This window comes from Excalfactoria chinensis, chromosome 3 (genome assembly GCF_039878825.1).
Source record: "Excalfactoria chinensis isolate bCotChi1 chromosome 3, bCotChi1.hap2, whole genome shotgun sequence".
In the NCBI taxonomy this organism is placed as follows: Eukaryota; Metazoa; Chordata; class Aves; order Galliformes; family Phasianidae; genus Excalfactoria; species Excalfactoria chinensis.
In genome coordinates, this window is record NC_092827.1 from 58,593,779 (window position 1) to 58,614,640 (window position 20,862).

At 34.3% G+C, this 20,862-nt stretch overlaps 1 protein-coding gene across 16 annotated transcripts in view; it reads left to right on the plus strand.

Moving 5' to 3' along the window:
• Positions 1–20,862, plus strand: part of SYNE1 (spectrin repeat containing nuclear envelope protein 1) — a 282,607-nt gene that overhangs the window by 64,676 nt on the left and 197,069 nt on the right. For 12 of the 16 annotated variants that reach the window (XM_072332285.1, XM_072332289.1, XM_072332288.1 and 9 more), the window contains 9 exons: positions 1,067–1,263; positions 1,416–1,525; positions 9,252–9,359; positions 10,138–10,275; positions 11,471–11,635; positions 14,598–14,710; positions 15,278–15,446; positions 18,899–18,995; positions 20,058–20,260. In XM_072332285.1, coding sequence (XP_072188386.1) covers positions 1,067–1,263; positions 1,416–1,525; positions 9,252–9,359; positions 10,138–10,275; positions 11,471–11,635; positions 14,598–14,710; positions 15,278–15,446; positions 18,899–18,995; positions 20,058–20,260 — 1,300 coding nt within the window. Of the gene's footprint in view, positions 1–1,066; positions 1,264–1,415; positions 1,526–9,251; positions 9,360–10,137; positions 10,276–11,470; positions 11,636–13,970; positions 14,176–14,597; positions 14,711–15,277; positions 15,447–18,898; positions 18,996–20,057; positions 20,261–20,862 lie in introns of those variants that run through there. The other 4 variants (XM_072332286.1, XM_072332282.1, XM_072332296.1 and 1 more) reach the window with 3 other exon arrangements.

The following is a 20,862-nucleotide window of genomic DNA, read 5'->3' on the forward strand; positions in this document are numbered from 1 at the left end:
TATACATATACATATATATATACACATATACATATACATACATATATATATGTATATGTATACATATACAGCACTGGCCTCTGATCATATTCTTTATGATAACAAAGGCTGCTAACTATTCTGCCATGACAACAAGCAAGTAATTATTTATAATTTACATTAATTTTACAAGGAATCACATTTTGTAGGTTCTGAATAATGAATGGGGTTTTCTTTGACAGAAGGAGGAACTGAAAGGGGAATTAGCAATCTGAATGACAGTGCATTAGTTCTGCTGCCCAAACAGATGATGCTATAATGCAAGCCACACACTGACAGCATTACTCAGTGACAGCACATGTGAATTCTGCACTGAATTCTAACACTTCCTGTCAAAAGGCAGGTGATGAAAAATCATCAAAATCCTTCTGCAGTTTTGAGATTGAAAAGGACATATTACTATAAAACTACCATGAACTTACTTTATTTTAAACAAAGTCCATGCCAAGTAAAACAAAAATTATTTCAGAGTTATTTCTCTCTATTCCTTGTTAGCCTTAAGACTTTTCGCTTGTACTCATAGAATTATTCCAAGATTGCTCATTTTGCAAAATTCATGAAAAAAAAAAAAAAAACAAAACATAATATATTCGGTCAAAAAAATGATAGTAACTTAATTGCTTCCACTGTAAGAATGAAAGAAAGACACTAAAATGGCTTTTTTTTTTTTTCATAAATAATAATATATATATATATATATATTTAAATTAAGTAATAGTCACCATTTGCGGGGAAAAAAAAAAAAAATCATGTAGGTAATGTAGAGGAAAATGAAAAGTTTTGGTATGCAGCCTCAGAGAAAAGAAATATAAAGACACAGACTTCCCTTAGTTTTCCAGTAAGCAGGTAGAACACAATAACTTAAAGTGCAATGCAGTCTGATCTGGCGCTTATACTAAGCTCTTGTTAGGAAGAGATGTTCCACTGACAATGGTCAGCTGCAATTTCTAGATACATCAACAAAGTTACAAAGAGAGGCCTGTAAATTTCACCTTGTCTTGTCTATTTTTACTTTTACCTTCTTTAGGCAAGTTGGAATTGAAATCAAAGACTTTGGGCAAAGTTGGAGGAGTGGTGTTGCATTTCATTCCATTATCCATGCTATCCGCCCAGATTTGGTAGACATGGAGAAAGTAAAAGGAAGATCGAACAGGGAAAACCTAGAAGAAGCCTTTGCACTCGCAGAAACAGAGCTAGGGATTCCGAGGCTCCTTGATCCAGAAGGTATCTAAATTTCAAAATGTTTGGACATTGAGTTAAACCGAACATGCTGATTTATTGTGTTTAAAGTTAAAAAAGTATCATTAAATTTACAAAAAGAAATATTTTCTGCCACTTAGCTATCCCTTAATTTACTATGTTCTATACTTGTATAGATGTGAATGTTGACAAGCCAGATGAAAAGTCGATCATGACCTATGTAGCGCAGTTTTTGAAGTACTATCCTGATCCTCATCATACAGTGGCTGATGTTCAGGAGAACGACGTAAGTTTCTCTTGCATACCTATACGAATCAGTTTATCATGATTCATAAATACATTTTCTAGCCCTCATAGTTTATTATTATGTTCTGTTCTGATCTGCAATTCAAGTGAAATGCAAGCACAATAAGAAAGCTAAGAAAGATTAACTGAGAATTAAGGAACTAGTGTTGCAGATGTTTCTCCATAAGTGGAGAAAAGAGAATGGTGATCCTTCAGAGATTTTCCTTTCATCCTGAGCAAAGAGGAAACAGATATGGTAAATGGTAGCAAATCAATGGATCTTACCCTTTTCTGAGAGTTTTTCAAGCATGATACAAATAAGATTGAAGCTATTTGTTACCTGAAGCAACACATCACTTCTGTTTCTATCACAGTGGATTTGTGGATAGGAAAAGGAGTTGTCCTAGAGAATGGTTAGAGGTAGTTTGCGAACTTTTAGGCTTGAGAGGCATCTAAGATTTTCACTTGGATTTCTTTCTATTGTATAGTGAAATTAGACTGCTCTAAGGAATTGCTTTGCTGTTTTTTTGGTTGTTCGTTTTTCTTCTTTGTGCTTTAAGTATGATAGTGTATTGGCATTGCTCTAGGATGTAGCACAAAGGATTTTACTCAGAGATGCCAAGGGATTGTGACTCACTTCCTAATCCCGATCATTTATTTCCTTCATGCCAAATGGTAGGAAGCACTGCTGAGACAATCTGCTCAGCCCCAGCAAGAGAGAAAGAGGCAGTTTCCTTGCAGTCAGTCTCAGAAGAGCTTTGAAATGAGAGAATCTCCTTCCTTCTGGCAATGTTCAACTTCATTAGGTGGCTGTATTAGGTGCTGTAGTTGCATAGTAGCTGTATCTTTGCTGTCTGATTTCAGAGTCTGAGCCACTGGCATTCCTTGTTTTCCTTACTGAAAACTGTGCTGAGGATGTAAATGTGCCAGTGCCATAGCACAGACCAATGGAGATGAGCTGGCAAGAGGGGGAATGAACTCTAAAGCCACCCTCTCTGACCCATGACAGGCTGAGACAGTCTTGTTACTTACATACCATGGCACACCCTGCAGCACCTGCTGCCAGCAGACCTGGCCATGTCTGTCACCTGCACTGTGGCTGTGTTATGTGCACAGAACACACCTGATATAGGCATGAAATATTAGACTCCTTTTAGTTCTAGAAATGTCCACACAAACAGCTAGTCTCTCTGATCACAGAGGACAAGCTTACATCACTAGTTCACTTCTTCCAGTGCATTATCTTATAAGCTGAGACCTGAATAAGCAGAAAAACATAGGAATTTGTGTGGACAACACATCTTCAAGAAACACAGTGGACCCTGAGTTGGCTTTGGGGGGCATTGTAAGAGACAGTCAGTAAACTTCTCCACCTCTCACCTCCCTCCCCTGCCATTAAGAGCTACCCATGCACATTCACTATGAGGCTGGAGTCATCTGACTAAGAATTTACTACTGAGATGTCACTCACTTTGTCGAAGTTCATTTTGACAAACAGAAAAATACAGTAACATTTGCTGCTCATTGTATCTTATTCTGTAGCAAGTACTTAACAGAAATCAGATGAAATACACCCTGAGAGTGCTTAGTTTTAAAAAACAAGGAATTAGGAGTATCCTAGGAGTTCAGCAGATAATAATCTTGACAGGTTATCCCTCTCAGGTACCTGTACTCCAACACTGTGATAATTATTTTCTTATACTAGACTTCAGGAGGAATAGGAAAAGGCTAAGAATAGAGGAAGTATATCGCTTACAGGAAATTAAAGTCTGTGTGGATTTGTTTTTAATCAGCTTTCAAAGCTATTTTATCAATCACTAACTAAGGGTCAGGTTCATCTCAGGCAGTTTAAATCCTGTTGAAATGCTATGCAGTGTTAAGACAATTTATTCATCTTAAGAAAAATGACCATCTAGAAATGTGTCTATCCCTTGCTGATTACAGATTGGCAATATGCAGGTATCTAGATTTTAGATTCTTAGAGATGGATGAATCCTATATAAATAAAATATAAAACCAACCAAATAATGCAAAATTCCTAAGGAAAGCTATATGATGGACATAGAAGTTTTAGGTTAGTAAGAAGAAGAGATAATAAACACTCTTCTACCTACACTGTTAGCTATAGTTACCATAAAGGTGTATGATTCACTTAGATGATTTCCATAAATGCTGCTATTTAAAAAAATAAAAATAATAATAATAATAATAAAAACCTTTTATATGTCTGATTTGGTCCTGCATATGTCTGTGTACCCAAAACAGAATCAGTGAACTATACTTCTTGAAAAAGTATATAGAATCACAGAAGTAGCTTATATCTGATACGCCATCAGCTCTGTGCACTGAGAAAATGACTAATCTCTCCTTTTTTTCTAATCAGTTCATTATCCAAGGTGTATATTTAGAATGTCCATGGATTGTGCATCCTAGAAAAAGCAGCAACCATTTACTAAAGTTGTTTGTGTTTCACTCTGTGCCCACTGCCTCTTGCCCTGGCACTGGGGTCTGCTAAAATGAGTCTAGAACTGTCCTTTTGGCACTCTCTCCTCAGGGTTTTATATACAAATATAAGTTCTCTGTTCTCCAGGTTAACAGGCCTACCTTTCTCAGCCCTTGCTCATAGGAAAGCTATTCCAGTCCCTTCAGTATATCTGTGGCATTGTGTTAGGCCATATCCACCTCTCTCCTGAGCCAAATAGCCTAGAAATGGACAGAGCACAACAGGTGTGTTCTCACCAGTGCTGAGGAGAGGGGAAGGATCACCTCCTTTGACCTACTGGCAGCCCTCTTAATGTAGATCCATGTTCACAGTAACCTTACATAACCTGGTGATTTAAATTGTGCTTTACCTGCCTTTTACCACTCCATGCACAATTTAGAATGTGGGCTAAGAAATGGAAAGACCCACTGCAGTACAGAAATTCCATATAATACTATTAAACACTGGATTAAGATTTTATTTTCTATTATTCCCTTTACATATAGCATAAATATGGAAATATTTGTGCCCATGTATTGTTAAACTATATGTTGTTGAATTTTACGCACTGGAATCTCTCCATAATATAATGCAATATAAATAAATGACAATCTGGATATCTTATTTAATCTAGTTATTGTGCAGTCAATTATATCAACTTAATTCTCGCTTTCCTTTTTTCACTCAGTCCACAACCATGTAAACTACTGTCCTAATATTTTTTTTGGAATCTGCATGTATTAGTCTGCCAAACTCATCATGATTTTCTTGAGAATAGATCAAATATCGTAAAGAGAAAAGTATCTGTAAAAGATTTGATTATCTGTTGACAGATTTGCTCTGAACTGGAGTATGGGACTTTACACACGTTGCTTAATGAGCTGGTTCCATTTAGATCTGTTTTCCATGAAGTTATTTTATGCTATCATTTTGATTCAAGGGCAAAGGTGACAGAATTGACAGTTATGACTGACAGGACTAGGGAGCAAGGTGTAGAGTGGACAAAAGTCATGAATGGGCATGAGAATTTTGCCAGTGATGGACTAGTGGAATTAAAAGGAGTGTAATATATCATGCCTGGATCAGCTGTGCTTATATGAGTCCGTGTAAGTAACACATTGCAAAGAATTATTTACTCTAAAGTAAATAACTGCTTTTCCCAGATAAAACAAATCACAGAGTGACTAGTAATCCAGAAATCAGATATATATGAGAACTTCTTCACTAGATATGATACAGGTACATGCACTTGAAAATATTTTAAGTACATATTTAATTGCATTCTTAAACATACAGCTCTTATATTGCTCTTTCTGGACTTTCTACCTGCTTTGTTTTATTTTGTTTGCTTCTTTTTTTTCTTCTTCCTCTTGTTTTCCCACTTGTTTCATATTGGTAGGAACTTCAATCAATCCCAACTTTTGTCATTTCTTTTATGAAATTTAAGGTAAGGATAATATGCTCCAGAATAATGGGCCTGCCTTGGGCCTTTCATATTTTTTATGTTTTACCCTGAACTTATTTGACATTTGATTTTGGATATTTTAATAGACATTGGTTAGTTACCCTCAAATTATTATTCCCAAAACAGGAAATAGATGAACATAGTGAGTCTAAGTCTACTTTCTTACAATAGCTAATCCTAACAGCCAAATGGCTAATTTTGCAAATGATTTTATAGAAATATAGAAAAGGAAGTTAACGTACCTATAATAAGCCTCAGACTATGTTTTCTTAATTATAGATATAAACCTGAGAAAATAGATTACAAATTGCTGTTTTCATTCATCTATTTTCATTATAGATTGACGTTATATATTCTTAGGTTTATAGAGTAGATATTAGACTGAATATACGATTGTGTAAGTGATGTATGTGGTATGTGTGTCTGAAGGAAACAGCATTCATGTTTAATTACATGATATGCTCCGCTCTTTGTTTTCACATTATTTACATATTGAAATGAAGTTTAATAACCATAGCAGAATTATTTCCATCTCCTCAATCCATTCAAGCAAAAGTTCAGGCAGCTCTGATTGGACCTTAATATAGAATCTTAGCCTTACATAGTCCTGGTGTATTGCTGCTTAAGATAATGAAGAGTAGAAGTGGTAGAAATTGCTTCATCTCGCTATGAATCTACATACAGAAGAAGCACGCTCCTTCTTAATATACCTATTGTAAAGCATTTCTCATGCTCTGATAATGAACTAGTAAATCAGATGATAAACCCGTCACTTCCAATGTATTTTTACCATCAATGTTCCAAGTTATAAGAGGGTTTTCCCCAGCAGCAACTGCAAAAAATAACTTCCTGAGTTCTTCCAGTAACCTACCGTCTGCCTTTAATAGCTCATTTCTGAAGGTGATGCTTGGCTCAGCATTCACAGTGCATCTGTGGTAATGTTGTCAGTGAGTCTTTTTGTGTTAACTGTAACACTTACATATAACAGTGTTTTCAAGAGGAATATCCTAATTAATTGTTTTCATGTATATACATTTTAAAAGTGACTTGATTTTTTTTTTTTTCCAGCAAAAAGGCAATACAGTAATTCAGCATCTCTGAAAAACAGATAATTTATTTTAGATTCAAATACTTATGTCTGAAAATTCTATCCATGCTGTGCCTGAGAATTTGAATAGTTCTGCTGGTTAATAATTACATGTACTTTTATTATGTACTTTTTTGAGTTCTCTAACATGTAATTATTAACCAGCAGAACTATTCAAATTCTCATGTTCTCAAGTTTGCAGGTTACAAGTGATATGCTGAAATAGAAAGCTGTGAAAATGAATAAATACAAATATGTATGATATGCCTATACTTCTTTTCTTGTGTTGCACAATGTCTTTAACACTATTCAGTGGGGTAGTTACTGAAGTGCTTTCATCTTCTGCAATTAAGTAAGCAAAAAAATTGTCTGACTGAATAGAAAAAACATTTAAATAAATCATGGAAGACTCGGTGTTACCTCTCAGCTTTATCTTCTCACTTAAATTCAGAGAAACTATAATTTAAAACAGTTGTGGCTGTTCCCATTTTCTTTATGTTCAGGTGCCATAGAAGTCCTCTTGTTGCTGATGATATTCTGTTTAGAAAGAATTGGTCAGATTTTAGCAATAAATGAATTTTTTTTAGCAATAAATAAATTATTAAACACATTAATAGAAATCTTGCAAGATACCTATTTTACTAGTTTTGCTGTAGAAAAAGTAGTGGCCACAGATACCCTTGCAGTCCTATCTTTAGAGACTCTCAACAATAAGAATGTAATCCATAGAGAATAAAATCTCATGCTTTACAAAATTGAAGTTATAGTGTGAACTATAAAAGCAGTATACACAGTATTATTAAACATTCATTATCTTCTTGACTTCAGGAATACCTTACTTACAATTTACAATTATTAGGATTGTTATAGCTTAAATTCATTTAGATGCAGGAGTTTGTACTGTATTTATGGAGATGGCTGCTAAACATTAACAGAGATTTCAATAGTCTATCATTGAAGTTATCATTTCTAGTGTATGGAGTGCCCTTAATTCCAAAGATTTTAGGGTTGTTGTTTTTTTTTGTGGTTGCATGAATTAAGAATTCTCTCTTCTTACATTCTTTTCCTCACATGAGTCTGGTAATGAATTTGCGGTTCATCTTGAAGAATCTTGACATTATTTTTCCACACACAGCAAATTATCATGCAAGAAGAGTAGTGCTTTTATTTTTCTTCTCTATATTTAAATTATGTGACAAGTTGGAAGCAGTAGGAGTTCTGGCATCTTGGGACCTTCTGTGAAGTAAAGGAAATGCCAGCTATGGAAATAGCTGGAGAGGCAAGGAGTCACAGATGTCCCATACTGTTTTTCAGGCAGCAGCCTAGGCATGTGTCAGAAGACAGGATCCTGAGCTACAGGGAACTTTATTCCAATGCAGCTGCCATACACAGTATCAACCTTGCAATATCCAATTAACAGGTGTAATACCTGTGATATTTTCACATTCTTTTATGCAAATTTTGTCCAGCCAACTACCACTGTTTTGAGTAGAGGATCAGTATGAAAATCAGCAGATACATCAAAAATGATCCTCAGCTGAAATGAAATAATGCTTCTAAGCTGTTATGATGGTTAAAACACAGTTTTATTTCTCCTATGTAATGCTTGAATCTTAGTCAATTATTTTATGTTCATAGCTGATATAAAGTGTTCTGTTTATTCATTTTAATAGACGTGTTTCTGACAGTCATCGTATTTATAGTAATATAACCTTTTTGCTTTCAAAATGTGGCTTCTGATTAGTAGCCAGAACATGTATTTCATCAGTTGGAAATCCGAGATGGACATTTGTATCCTACTTAAAGATTAGTGTTCTTACATAGTGCCCAAAAAACCTTTCTGTTGTCTGCTAAACTTCTAATATAACAGGCTTAAAGACCTGAGATTTCCTACCGGCAATTTTCTATTCACTGTCAGGCCACTGAATTCTGAAGAGCAGCCTTGCAAAGCACCAGTGCCAATGATAGACTTGAAGTGTTAAAGCAAAACTAAAACAAGTATGTTGTTTTTAAGAGCCATAAAATGTCATGGAAGCAAGAGATTGAACAGAACCAGATTTTCTTAAGTTTCTTTTCATTTTTCTTGTTAAAACCTTCTATACCAAAATATTTTTCTAGCTTTTGTACATAAAACTTGATGCCAAGAATTGCCCTGAAGTCACGAAGAAAATAAATGTGTAAGCTTGGATCATACATTTGCACTTTCTTTTCTAATGTTGCTGCACCCCCAAGCAGTAGTTCAGTAGTAGACAACAAGATGATAGAATGGTCATAAAATGATAAATATGATAATAAATCCTCTCCTGTCTCAGATCAATTAGTTTTTATTGAAATTCCCTCTGAATTTATGTGGAAAACTACAATTAGCTGTTGTGATATTTAAAGTACTTTCTATTAATTTAACAGCAGGTGAGAACTGCAAGTAGTATTTCTGACACAGTAATGACCCAAATAGTCACTAATTCACCTCTCTAAGACTCCTGTCTAAGTGCTGAGTTCTTCCTTCTATTCAAAGTGCTTTTCAGTTAGGCTACATGAAAGTAGATAAGGAAAGAATTTGGCCCAGAGGTTTCCATTGATTTTTCACTATAACTAATGACTTTTAACTGCTACAGAGATGTTCATTTCTGGACTGTATCTAACACCCATACTAATAGATGCAATGTTTTTCGTGTGATTGTACTAAATCATAGAAGGAAGACAAGTTGATGCTGAGAGACCTAAAAGTGTGGGCAGATCAGTTTGAAAGAGACTTAACACGGGCACAGGTGGCAGAAACAAGCTTGCAGGAGAAATACCAGGTAAGCAACTGGGAAAGATTTTTGGAATGCTATTGTCACCATTCTGTGACACTGCACTGCAGTGTTTTGTACCACCTGCATATGTCCAATTTGATGCATTGTACATATATGCAATTTTATGTTTTGTAGCTTAAGGAAATAAGGATTAAAATTGTGTCACTTGTTGTTGGTGGAGGAATTATGACAGCTCCAACTTTGCTGCGTAGAGCAGTGCACAGATGGTTTTCCTTGCAGAGAGCTTTTTCTAGCAGCATGAATAAGGTCTGTCCTAGTTAGAAGTGAGCCATGTGTCTGTACAGTTCGTCCAGATCCTGCATTATATAGCTCAAATAGGAGGTATTACTAAAAGCTGGATAAGGTGACAGGTGAAGTGGACAGGGTTTAATTCTTCATTTTTAACCCTTCTTTTAAAAGTTAATGTCTAAACCTATAACAGAAATTTTGACCTAAATTTTCTCCTGTAGCTTGGCTGTTTCTTAAAAGCAATGTCTGTCTCAACTGGCATTTAATTCACTTGCTAGTTTTCTGTTTAATTACAATTTACTTTTGGACAGGTTTTAAGCTTCTGGTAACTGAAGTGAAATACACATATTTTCTTGGGGGCTTCTAATTTCTCTTAAAATGTTAAATAAAATGCAATTCAATAAAAGCTATAAATACTTCTGGAGTATTAAAACTGCTATCAGTACAAAATTGTCATACAGGTAACAGTATGCCATAAATGTTACAGAATTTGTTTGAATCTGTATTACACTGATTTGATTTTCTCTTTGTGCAGTCATTTAAGCATTTCAGAATACAGTATGAGATGAAAAGGAAACCTATTGAACTTGTAACCCAGTCCTTAAGGAAAGATGGTAAATTGTCACTTGATCAAGCTATAGTGAAGCAAGCGTGGGACAGAGTTTCTTCCAGGGTAAGTTGAAAACTTATTATGCTATATCCTTTCTGTTAAGTATGAGAATTTAAAATTATTTAGAATTTTAAACCATTTGCTATCAATTTTGCTAGGCATTTGGAAACTGTGTCTCCAGGAATGCAGGAATATATTGTATTTGGTTTGGGAATGTTTTTATCATCATCATCTTTAATAGTTGCTCATGCATAGACAGAATATGAACTTAAAGACAAGTAAAATACTTTGAAGTTTCCCCTTATTTGCAATTGTTAGCAATGTATAGCCAAGTTGAAAGTGCTGTAGAGTGTGCACAATGCATACTTGACAGCTAATATTTTAATGAAAATTGCTAGTTATTCTAGCAATAACTATAAAAATTCAAATATAGTGTTTTTAATTTAACTAAATAATGTTTCTGTGCAAAAAATTACTGAATGCTTTATCAATAAATGAAGCCTTAAGGCTAATTTTTACCTATTTGCAATAGCAGGAGTAAGTGGCAGTGTTCAGGATTGATTGTAATTTTGTAATTGAGTGAAAAATCCCAAGTGAGTTAGATTGTCCAAAATAAGAAGTTATCAAATAATTATTACTCAGTGTATTTTAACAGATTATTTATTTATTTATTTTTATGTGTGTGTCATATTTAAGAGAGTAACTACTTAAATCTCTTTTACTTTAAGAGAGTAAATACTGCTAGGGTTTAGTCATAGATTTTATTATTTTTACACCCATAAATGAGATTGCCAATAAGACATTATTTTACTGCTGTAGTCTCAGTTCCACAGTCCTTTGAAACTTATTTGCATTTGACAGAGAAAATAAAATCAAAAGAGTAGTAAAAAAGTTTTATACAAAAGTATGAAATAAATAACACTATGAGGAAGTTTGTCTCACCTACCTTGCTATGCCTATTAACTGATGAAATTCCAGATCTTCAGCATGTCAATTGTTAAAGTTTACATGCAGCTCATATACCATTCCAGAAGATTATCAGCATGTATCAGCAAATCCTTATAAAGATATTGTTGCCCAAGAGCACGTTGTAATTTCAGACCTAATGAGAAGTGGAATGTATGTACATTTCTGTTTTAAATAGACTCTGTAAAGTGGTATTTTGGTCATCTTTTGTCTCAGAGTCTGAATTTTCTGAGTACTTGTTCATTTAATTAAGCAAGAACATAAGTTCAGTGCTTTTGTTTTTATTTTCTAGCTGGCTGACTGGCACATACACCTTGATAAATCTCTTCCTGCACCTTTGGGTACCATAGGTGCTTGGCTCTATAGAGCAGAGACTGCTTTAAGAGAAGAAGTAAGCATTCAGCAAGCTCATGAGGAGACAGCAAATATAATACATCGGAAGCTTGAACAACTTAAGGTTGGTCCAGATGCATTGGTTCTATGCACAGTATTTCATTATTTTCAAGGCTGTAATGATCCATGATGATTACTTCTGTTTTGAAGACTAGTTGGTATGAGTGGTGTCACCTTTGTGATAGCTAAAAATTGGGTGTCCTTCTGTGATGACTTTAGCTGCGATATCTATATATTTTGCAAGTGATATTCAAAATTGTTTTGTTGCTGCTCCTGCTTTCTGAAAGATATCAGGTACAACCATTTTAACTGTTTCCCTATTCCATGTCTGTTGGGTAAATTTCCACAGGGAACTGATGAGCTGGATGCACAATTTGGCCAGGTGAACATACTAAGTAAAAGAGAAGAGAGCAAACATACTAAGTGTGCTGTTGGTTAGTTCCCAAGAGGGGGAAAAAAACATTGAAAAAAGTTATTTTTCATTGTGTTACAAAGACAAATAGCATAGGAAGTTTTCTATGATGTGGTAAAGAGGAATTTTTCCAGATAATACTAATTATCATTGTCATTATTCTTTGCTTAGTATATGTCCGCTTTTAAAACCAAAATTGTGAGGTTCATCTGTGCATTTATGCAATATATGTGAGAAAATTATAGGCAAAAGTTGTTGGAGGGGTGATGAAAGAAACTAAAAGTGCAAATGTGAAGGAAAAAGAAATAGGGTATAGAAAGGCTTCTCTTGTGAGAGTAAGGCAGTTTTGACTCATACTGTGGTTGGTCTTTTCTGTTTGTGTTTTGTTTTGTTTTTCTATCATTAGTACTCTTAAACTTGTTTCTGTTTGGATGTGTTTGATTTTTATGGATATAGTTTTGTTATTTCTCCATTGAAAATTTGCACTTTTCAGTAAAATTAATGCTACATAATGAAAAGCCAGTGATTTTAGAACAGTTGTAACGGTTGTTGTGCATCCCAGTTATTCTTTATTAGAAAACTGATAGCTGTTCTAAGTGGTAACTAATACATTTTAACCAAAATAACATTGAAAACTATGTGTAAGATATTGTTTACTATTGTGTTTCAAAATCTAGCCTTTCATAAAACTTCATTTCACCAGTTTTCTTGATATAAAACATTTCATGATGTGTAAAATTCAACTTTCACTGGAAAAAAAAGCATGTCAAATACTTTTCTTTTTATAATGTAAATACTGCAGACCTTATCTTAATACTTTCATAAAACTGAAAATGCTTGTACCAAACTGTATTTTCTTTGCATCAGAAGTACAGTGTTGGGGGATTTCTACTTAAAAAATAAATTTTGATTTAATCTCAACTGTGTCAGGGAAGTTTTCCCATGGGAAAGGGAAAGCTTCAGCTTACATTTGTATAATTATGTCGGCACCTGGAGCTTTTTTTTTTGTCACTAGGATTTGCATTGTGGTATCCTGGTGTGCAACTGGGTAGTATCAGAAATGCATTAAAATATTTTTTTCAGTTACTGTTTGGTAGGAAGTTTTTCACTTTTTTCTTATCTGTTTCTTCAGATAGCATCATCCCCTTCCCTAGTAATGTTTGTCTTATCTAATAACAAGTAATTTTAGTGAACTTTATATCTTATGGTCAATTTGATACCAACACAAAAGGAACCAGCTTAATTAGTCAAACCTTCAGGGAATTAGCAGGAATTTAAGATGTTAGTTAATGCCTCCAAGATTGAGAAATTCAGGATAGTGTGCTTGTTGTTGAAAATTTTGCACTGTAGGATTTCTCTTGGTGAGTACATTGTGCAGAAGGCTTTTTGGGCTTCCACGTGACATTAGATAGAACAGTTGGGTTTCATTTTTACTGTTACCTATTAGGGGAATCCCTCTCATTGGGCAGGATCCAAAATGCAGCTAGGTGATACCTGTTCAAAGTCATTCCTTGATATGAGAGTATGTTAGTCACAGCATATCCTCAGTGGAGTTTTCCGCATCGCAATACCAGCACATCACTTGTGTCTGAGAAAGTCATTTCGTTCAATTAGGTCCTGACTGAAGTGGAAAACAGGGAAAATATTGATGGGTCAATAAACAGGTGACAATTTGGTGGGCAGAGCCAAGAGATGTGATCAATACGTGAGCCTGAACTTTGTTCCCCAAAGTGAGAAGGGGGCAGCCTTGTATGATTCCCTTTTGCTCACAAGCTTCTGAGCACTTTGATCCAGAAGCTGTCTGTTTGCAGCAAAATATCCATTGTTTTGTGTCCTCTCAGCCACTGGGCACTTTATGTGTTTTTGTTACCGTATCTCTACAAAGACTACTGCCAGTCATTCATTTTAATATGTAATCTCCAGGAGGCTGTTTGAAGCGGTGTTGCTTAGTTACAGTTGAAATGTGCTCTGCTGTAAGGTTTTTGCTGGTACAATTCTTATCACAGGAATACTGGTCGAGTACCACATTCTGCTTTAATTTGTGTAATATATAGAGATCAATCCTGAAATCCTTTGAAGCTGAGAGAGTGAGAAGTTGACTGAATATTGAATAGATACTTACATAAGGAGCTCTGGATTTTGTCTGTATATAGAGATTAATTGCTGAAAATTTGAATCAATTCTTAACAAAGGTTAGTATCTGCTGTAAGGATGTAAACAGTAAATTTAGCATGATTGTACAATAGTGGTATTAGAGTATTTACCAACTGCATATTGAGTATTTTTAAATACAGTTAAGATTTCTTCTTTTGTTAAGCCATTACAATGTATTCTCTGCTTTAAAATCTTTTGTATTGTGAGATAGGGCTTTAACAGAGCATTTAACAGGGGTGTTCCCTTTGTAAACGTTCAGGCTAATGTAAATTCTTTCTGGTAGGCATACCCTTGCATACATTGTGAGAGCATGATCAAATAGTTAACTACATTGAGTCATCAGTACAGGCTGCAAATGTGCTTATTAAATAGCCTACTGTGAGTCTTTTCTCTGTCTCTCTCTCTATATCTCTTCCCCCACCCCTTTTCTCTCACTCTCTCTCTCTCATTTTAAAATCAGGATCTACTGAAAAACATAGAAGGTCACAAAAAGACATTCCATGAGATCCACGGGGCAAGGTCTGTTAATGGAGTGCCTGTTCCACCTGACCAATTAGAGGATATGGCAGAGAGGTAAGGCTTTCAACCCAAAATGAAAATCCTCTGTGGATGAAAGGGAACCTGTTTGATTTTTAACCTGTTCATGCAGAAATTGCTTTCTAATAACGTTTCTTAATGACAAGCATGTAAATATTGGACAGAAAGCCTTCCCAGAATGTAAATGAAGATTTGCTGAAAAGCCTTGTGCATTAATGATTGGTGAGAAGCAATGTAAGCTATGTGTTTTGGGAAGAAATACTTTTATTTTTTACATCAATCCTGTTACTACTTGCCCATGAAATAGATGTTATATAACAGCAGTCAGAATGAATGTAAGAAAAATGACTTTGCAAAACTTAGTACTGTAAACTGTTTATTTCTGTGAATAAACAGGATTATTATTCATTTGCTCTTTGATAATAATTATCAAATTATCATAATATAAAATAAAATATTGTTAAGCTTAATTAGGTGAAAGACTTGTGAAATATCTGAACGGTAAATAAAGCTTTCAGAAAAAAACGAAAGTGGAGAAAAAAAGTGGGGGAAAGGAAGAAAAATATATTGATGTACTTTACTACAGTATGATTCATTTTCTAGGTTTAATTTTGTTGTCTCTTCATCTGAGCTCCATCTGTTGAAAATGGAGTTCCTGGAACTGAAGTACCGTCTACTGTCACTCTTAGTCCTTGCAGAGTCAAAGTTAAAATCATGGATTATTAAATATGGAAGAAGAGAGTCAGTGGAACTACTTCTACAAAATTACATAGTAAGTTGGAGTTGTCTTCTTTTTGTCACTATTTTTGGAATATTTTCATCTGAGATCTTTAGAATTTAATAAAAACTGAAGGAGAAATGAGACTTGTCAGTCAAAACCTCTCACTGCATTTTTATAGAATATAAATGTCTCTTTCATTCCCTGGAGGAATTATGATCAAAATGTTAAAAATCAAAATGCTGCATTTTACCCTAACTCCTCAGGAAAAGAAATAATGTCTCAAATCCTAATCACATCTGACCATTAACTTACTAAAAATATCTTGAAGTTCTAAATCCTAGACTTTTACTTGTTTTAGGTAATAGTTTCTGAGAATTTAGTGCATAGTTGCTCTTTATTGTGACTATATATTAATTAAGTGCAGAAATAGAAGAGGTTTTTGGGGTGCAGTCCTCTGCAGTTCACATATTATTAAAAGTCCTCCAAAGGAGGAGAAAAAAAAGTTGTGCTGTCTTTGTGTATTTGGTGAATGTATTATACTTGTTGGGGAATCATTCTCTTCTTAAAATGAATGGTTTTCTACTTATCCACTTACTTTATTTCTCCTCTGGAAAGAAATTGTTCCAACTCAGCATCATCCATACATCATGTTAATGAACAGAGGTTATTGACTTACAAATGCTCATTCATATATTTCCATTTAGTCATATGCTGCTGTATCTTGCTAAAATCTTGCCTGCATTGTCAAATGTTTAGTAGGATGGTACCATCACTTTACATTAGGATCCGAATGATTCTTTCAAAAGTAGGACTGGGATAAATATTTTTCCTCTTTTATTTTATCTACATGAGGAAAATATGAGGAGAATTCAGTTTGGAAAGAATTCATACACTTACAAAGGTATTTTGAGGCAGGACACTGTAGAGAAAGCTACTGATGCTCATATATCCTGCAAGAGTTTATTGCATTGGAAGCAAACTTGAAACTCAGATTTCCTCACACGAAGTGAGAATTGAGGGCTATTTATTCTTTTTCCTTTTTATGTTTAAACTTTAGCAGTTAGAGATTCAAATATTTCAGGAATTAAGCCCTGTTTTAAACCTGCAAAACTTAGGTGAACACTTACAGTAAGATAGTTTGCTAGAGAATTTTTCAATGACTAGGAGTTACAGTCCATTTGTATGCTTTATAAGGTTGTCTCAGAGATTGCAAAATGATGTCAAGAGAAATAATGAGAGAGCAGATATCTTAATTTTTGAATTATTTTATATTGATTGTTTCTTCTTATCTTTAGCTTTAAAATGAACATTAAGTGGTGAATTTGCATGTTATTCCATGATTGTTGCAATTATTTCTGTGCTCTCTGACCACTAGTGCTGAGCTGGTTATTAGGGAAAAGAAAATGCTTCCTTTCATCATTTATGAAATTGTGTGCTATCAAAATGAGGAAACTCAGACAAGATGATAGAATTCAGTTTCATTCCTGGTGACCTTAATTTATATTTCCTTCTAAGTGTCCTGTGATGAAAAAATAATTTTGTTGTCAGTCCAGCCAAGTTTCTAGGAGCAGAAGCTGAATGTTTCTCTTCTGTTTAATTAGGAGTCTTAACTAGGAAAGCTGTAGTCAGTACCTTCAGTGATTATATCAGTAGGAAATATGAAAAAAAATAAATAAAAAATAAATAAATAAAAAAGAGGGAGAGCATGTTTGTCTGCCAAAACCAACTGAGCTATATTGGCATTCTAGGAGCATGCGTAGTTAGTTTCTGAATTATAACACACGGACAGAAAATATTTGTGTAGTGAAGTTAAAAATAAAAGTGTTGGTTGCTAATTTATCCCATCTTTTCATCTATGTGTCATATACCAGAAGTAAAGGTCAGTACAGACTGTATGTCATCAAACTGAATACTATATTGCACCAAAGTCTCAGCTGTAGTGGAGATACTGGATATAGCCATCCATGGCTTTTAACCCATAGCACTGATTTTTGTTATCACTGTGTCAGTGCATTTTTGGCAATATATGATATATAGTTTTGGGAATAGCTGAATATTTTTAAGGGATCTTGACAGATGGGAGAAATTTACTCAATACAATTTATATGTTTCATTTTGGAATATATTTGCAATTGCACTTGTGATCAGTATTATATAAACAGTTTGGTACAATCTGTTCGTATGAAGAGGTTTCGGTTCAGGATGAAATGTCTGTGGGTATTGGTCTAACAAAAGTAAAAAGTCAGGAATTTGTCAAATGTCCATGGCAGACAATATAGATCTTTGTATTTGACAGGCTTTGGTTTTATTATTTTTTAATATTAGGGCAAAAGAAATACTGAATGTTTTGAATTTCCTCGGTTATAAACACATTTCTAAATTACATGTCAGATAACTGGTGGTTTGACATATTATCTGTAACTGTAAATTATACAACAGAGGTTATTTAGCTACAATCTGGTGGCTTCATTTTTAAAATTGCTTATTGTGTTTATATTATGTGGGTTGATAAACACAAGATCTAATTCTCCTCTCCCAAATACACTGACCTTTGAAAATTTTTATGGTAAACATTGAAACTTTGGTACTTTGAAAACTTTGTATTACCAAACTTACAGTTCTGCAAATAAAAGTTTGTCTATTCTGTGCATATTAGAGAGCCATTTACCTGAGATGTGTAGATCTGCAGCAGAGGCATGTCACATAGAATAGGTCATAAAACCACTCCAAAACTTTAGATAAGTACTTTTGGGAGGATAACATAAAAGCCCTTTAAAAAGGGATTTTTTTCTCCCCTCTTTTTGTTTTTTTAGTAGTGATAATGCAAGATATGATATAATATACCATATTTGCATAACATAGAGAAGAACTGCTTTGCAGTTCAGAAACCAGCATCTTTTCTTCATTGTTTCCTTAATCTTATTTTTACCACTTGCAATGAAAGAAGAAGCAAAATGAAGGATAGGTCATACATATTCCATATCTTAAAACAAAATCTGCCTTTCTGCAAGGATTAATTCAGGGATGTTTTTAAGCATTTATCAGGTTTTAGTTTTTTACAGTAGTGTTTTTGTGTTTTTTTTTTTGTTTGTTTTTTGTTTTTTTGTTTTTGTTTTTGTTTTTTTTTTTTGCGTGAGCCTCCTATAAGGGAGTAAATTTAATTTTTTTTTCCAATAACATTATTTTCTGATCATGTGAATTTAATTGTTCAGTTTCTGCACCCTTCCATGTATAATATTCTAAGAATTTCAGCAACTGATTAACTAACAAACTAACTGACAACATATTAAATATTCTTTCCTTAGACAAACTAAATAAACTCAATTTGTTAGGGGAAAGACTACTCTATTATTAATTTGAAAAGAAGAAGTTTTAGTATTATTTCATAAATAAATGAAGAAATAATGAAGTTAAAACTGTCATTGCTCTTCTGGTGTAATTTCAGGATACATGTTCTAAAATTTATATTTGTTTTCTCTTTTGTAATGTCTTTTTCCTTTCAGTCTGTTATAGAAAATAGTAAATTCTTTGAGCAATATGAAGTTACATACCAGATCTTGAAAAGAGCAGCTGAAATGTATGCCAAAGCAAATGGCTCAGGTAACTGCTTGTGTTTCTATTGTTGTGGGAATGACACTTTAGACATAGATATCTCCTAAAAATGATCACCTAAGATTTGTGTATTCAGTGCAGTAGAGCTATACAGCAGCTGGAATCTGCCTGAAACTCTACAACTTGTGGTAGCAATTTTGCATTTTCTCTAGCATGAGGCCAACTGGTACAGAGCAGCCCATTACTTTTTAACTTCCTTAATGTTCAGATGGTGGTGATCATGCTCAGACTTTCTACTGGTTCATTCTATCTTCTGGATTGCTGAACTGGGCTCAATAGTGTGTCAATGAACCAATTCATGACATGTTCCAGTGGTTGGGGCTCTCCCCACCTTGGCTTCATTCACTAAGAAAGACAGAAAGAGAGCTAGTCCAAGGGTTGATGTGGAAACAGAAGTATCTCCTAACTGATTTACGTTTCTTCATTAACTGTGAAAAATTATTAGAGCAACCCAAATGATGGTTGTACCGGATATACATGAAAGAAATGTGTAGCTAATTCAACAGATACATCCAGTCATTGCTGAGCAGCCCTGCTGCACTGACGAAGAATGCATGAGCGCAATATTTGACCAAGGTAGTTACAGACATAAGATCACTTTAATCTCCACTGACATAATTACACTGTAATGTCTGTGGAAGGCTGCTGCAGCTTCCAGAATGATTAGCAGACTTGCAGAGAAAATGGATATCTTTTCTGTTGGGAAATTTAAGTCAATGACGGTGACACTCAAGTTTTATGTAATTGACAAGATAATCTTAAAAAAAAAGGTAAATTAATAGATTTACTCAATCATATAACAAAATCTAAAAGCAAATTATTTTACTGAGGGTAAGTAATCACTTATATGAAATCAGAAACAGTGGTGCAAATTAGAGGTCACCTTAGCTGAAAGCTAATTTGTCAGTATTCTGCATATATTATGAAGTCTCGGGATTTACTTGGGTTCTGTTCCTTACCTCTGTTTCTTCCTTCTGGAATAAGGACTACAGTGAGTAAAATATTAAAAATTAAATGACAAAAATAATCAATGTATTTCCTGTATCTTAGTAGAAGAAGTTGAGAGTGTGATGAAATTCATGAGTGAAACAACAGCACAGTGGAGGAACCTCTCAGTAGAGGTGAGAAGTGTAAGAAGCATGTTGGAAGAAGTAATTGCTAACTGGGACAGATACAGCAGCACTGTGGCAGGTCTGCAAGCCTGGTTGGAGGATGCTGAAAAAATGCTCAATCAGACTGAACAGTCTAAAAAGGTATGAACTAATACCAAATATATAAGAGTGTTCTGTAAAATATGAAATATGGAATGTGCTTTTGCATTTCCTTTGGTTAGTTTACAGAATGTCATTCAAGAGGGAGAAGTTCATGCTGGCAATTTTTAATGGATGCAATGATACACAAATTATCCTTATTGCAATACTCAGAATATTTTTCAGTTTCTGGCACACTCTCTATATTGATCATAGCTTTCTCAATGTATACTTGTATAGCATATATAGATATATATATATAAATGCAAAGAAGAAAAGTTAAATAATTAATCACTTTCCCAAGTGTTTTGGAACTTTTTTGTACAGCTCCCCCTGGGAACCTGCTGTCATATAATGCCTCTTTTGCTACCATGCTGTGTTCTGATACTGACGAGCTATGATTCATGTTTGTGACAGTTCAGTAATGACCCAGGTTGACCTGAATAATGCTTCATTTAATAGTTGCTCTTTTGAGATTGGGTAAGAGTAGGATGTTTTTAATTTCTGGTTTTGTAAATTGTAAAATATAAGATTGACATCACGATGTGACAGAGTACTATATTTTTTGGTAGAAGTTTGGTAGTTAAAGTTATTGTTATAATGGA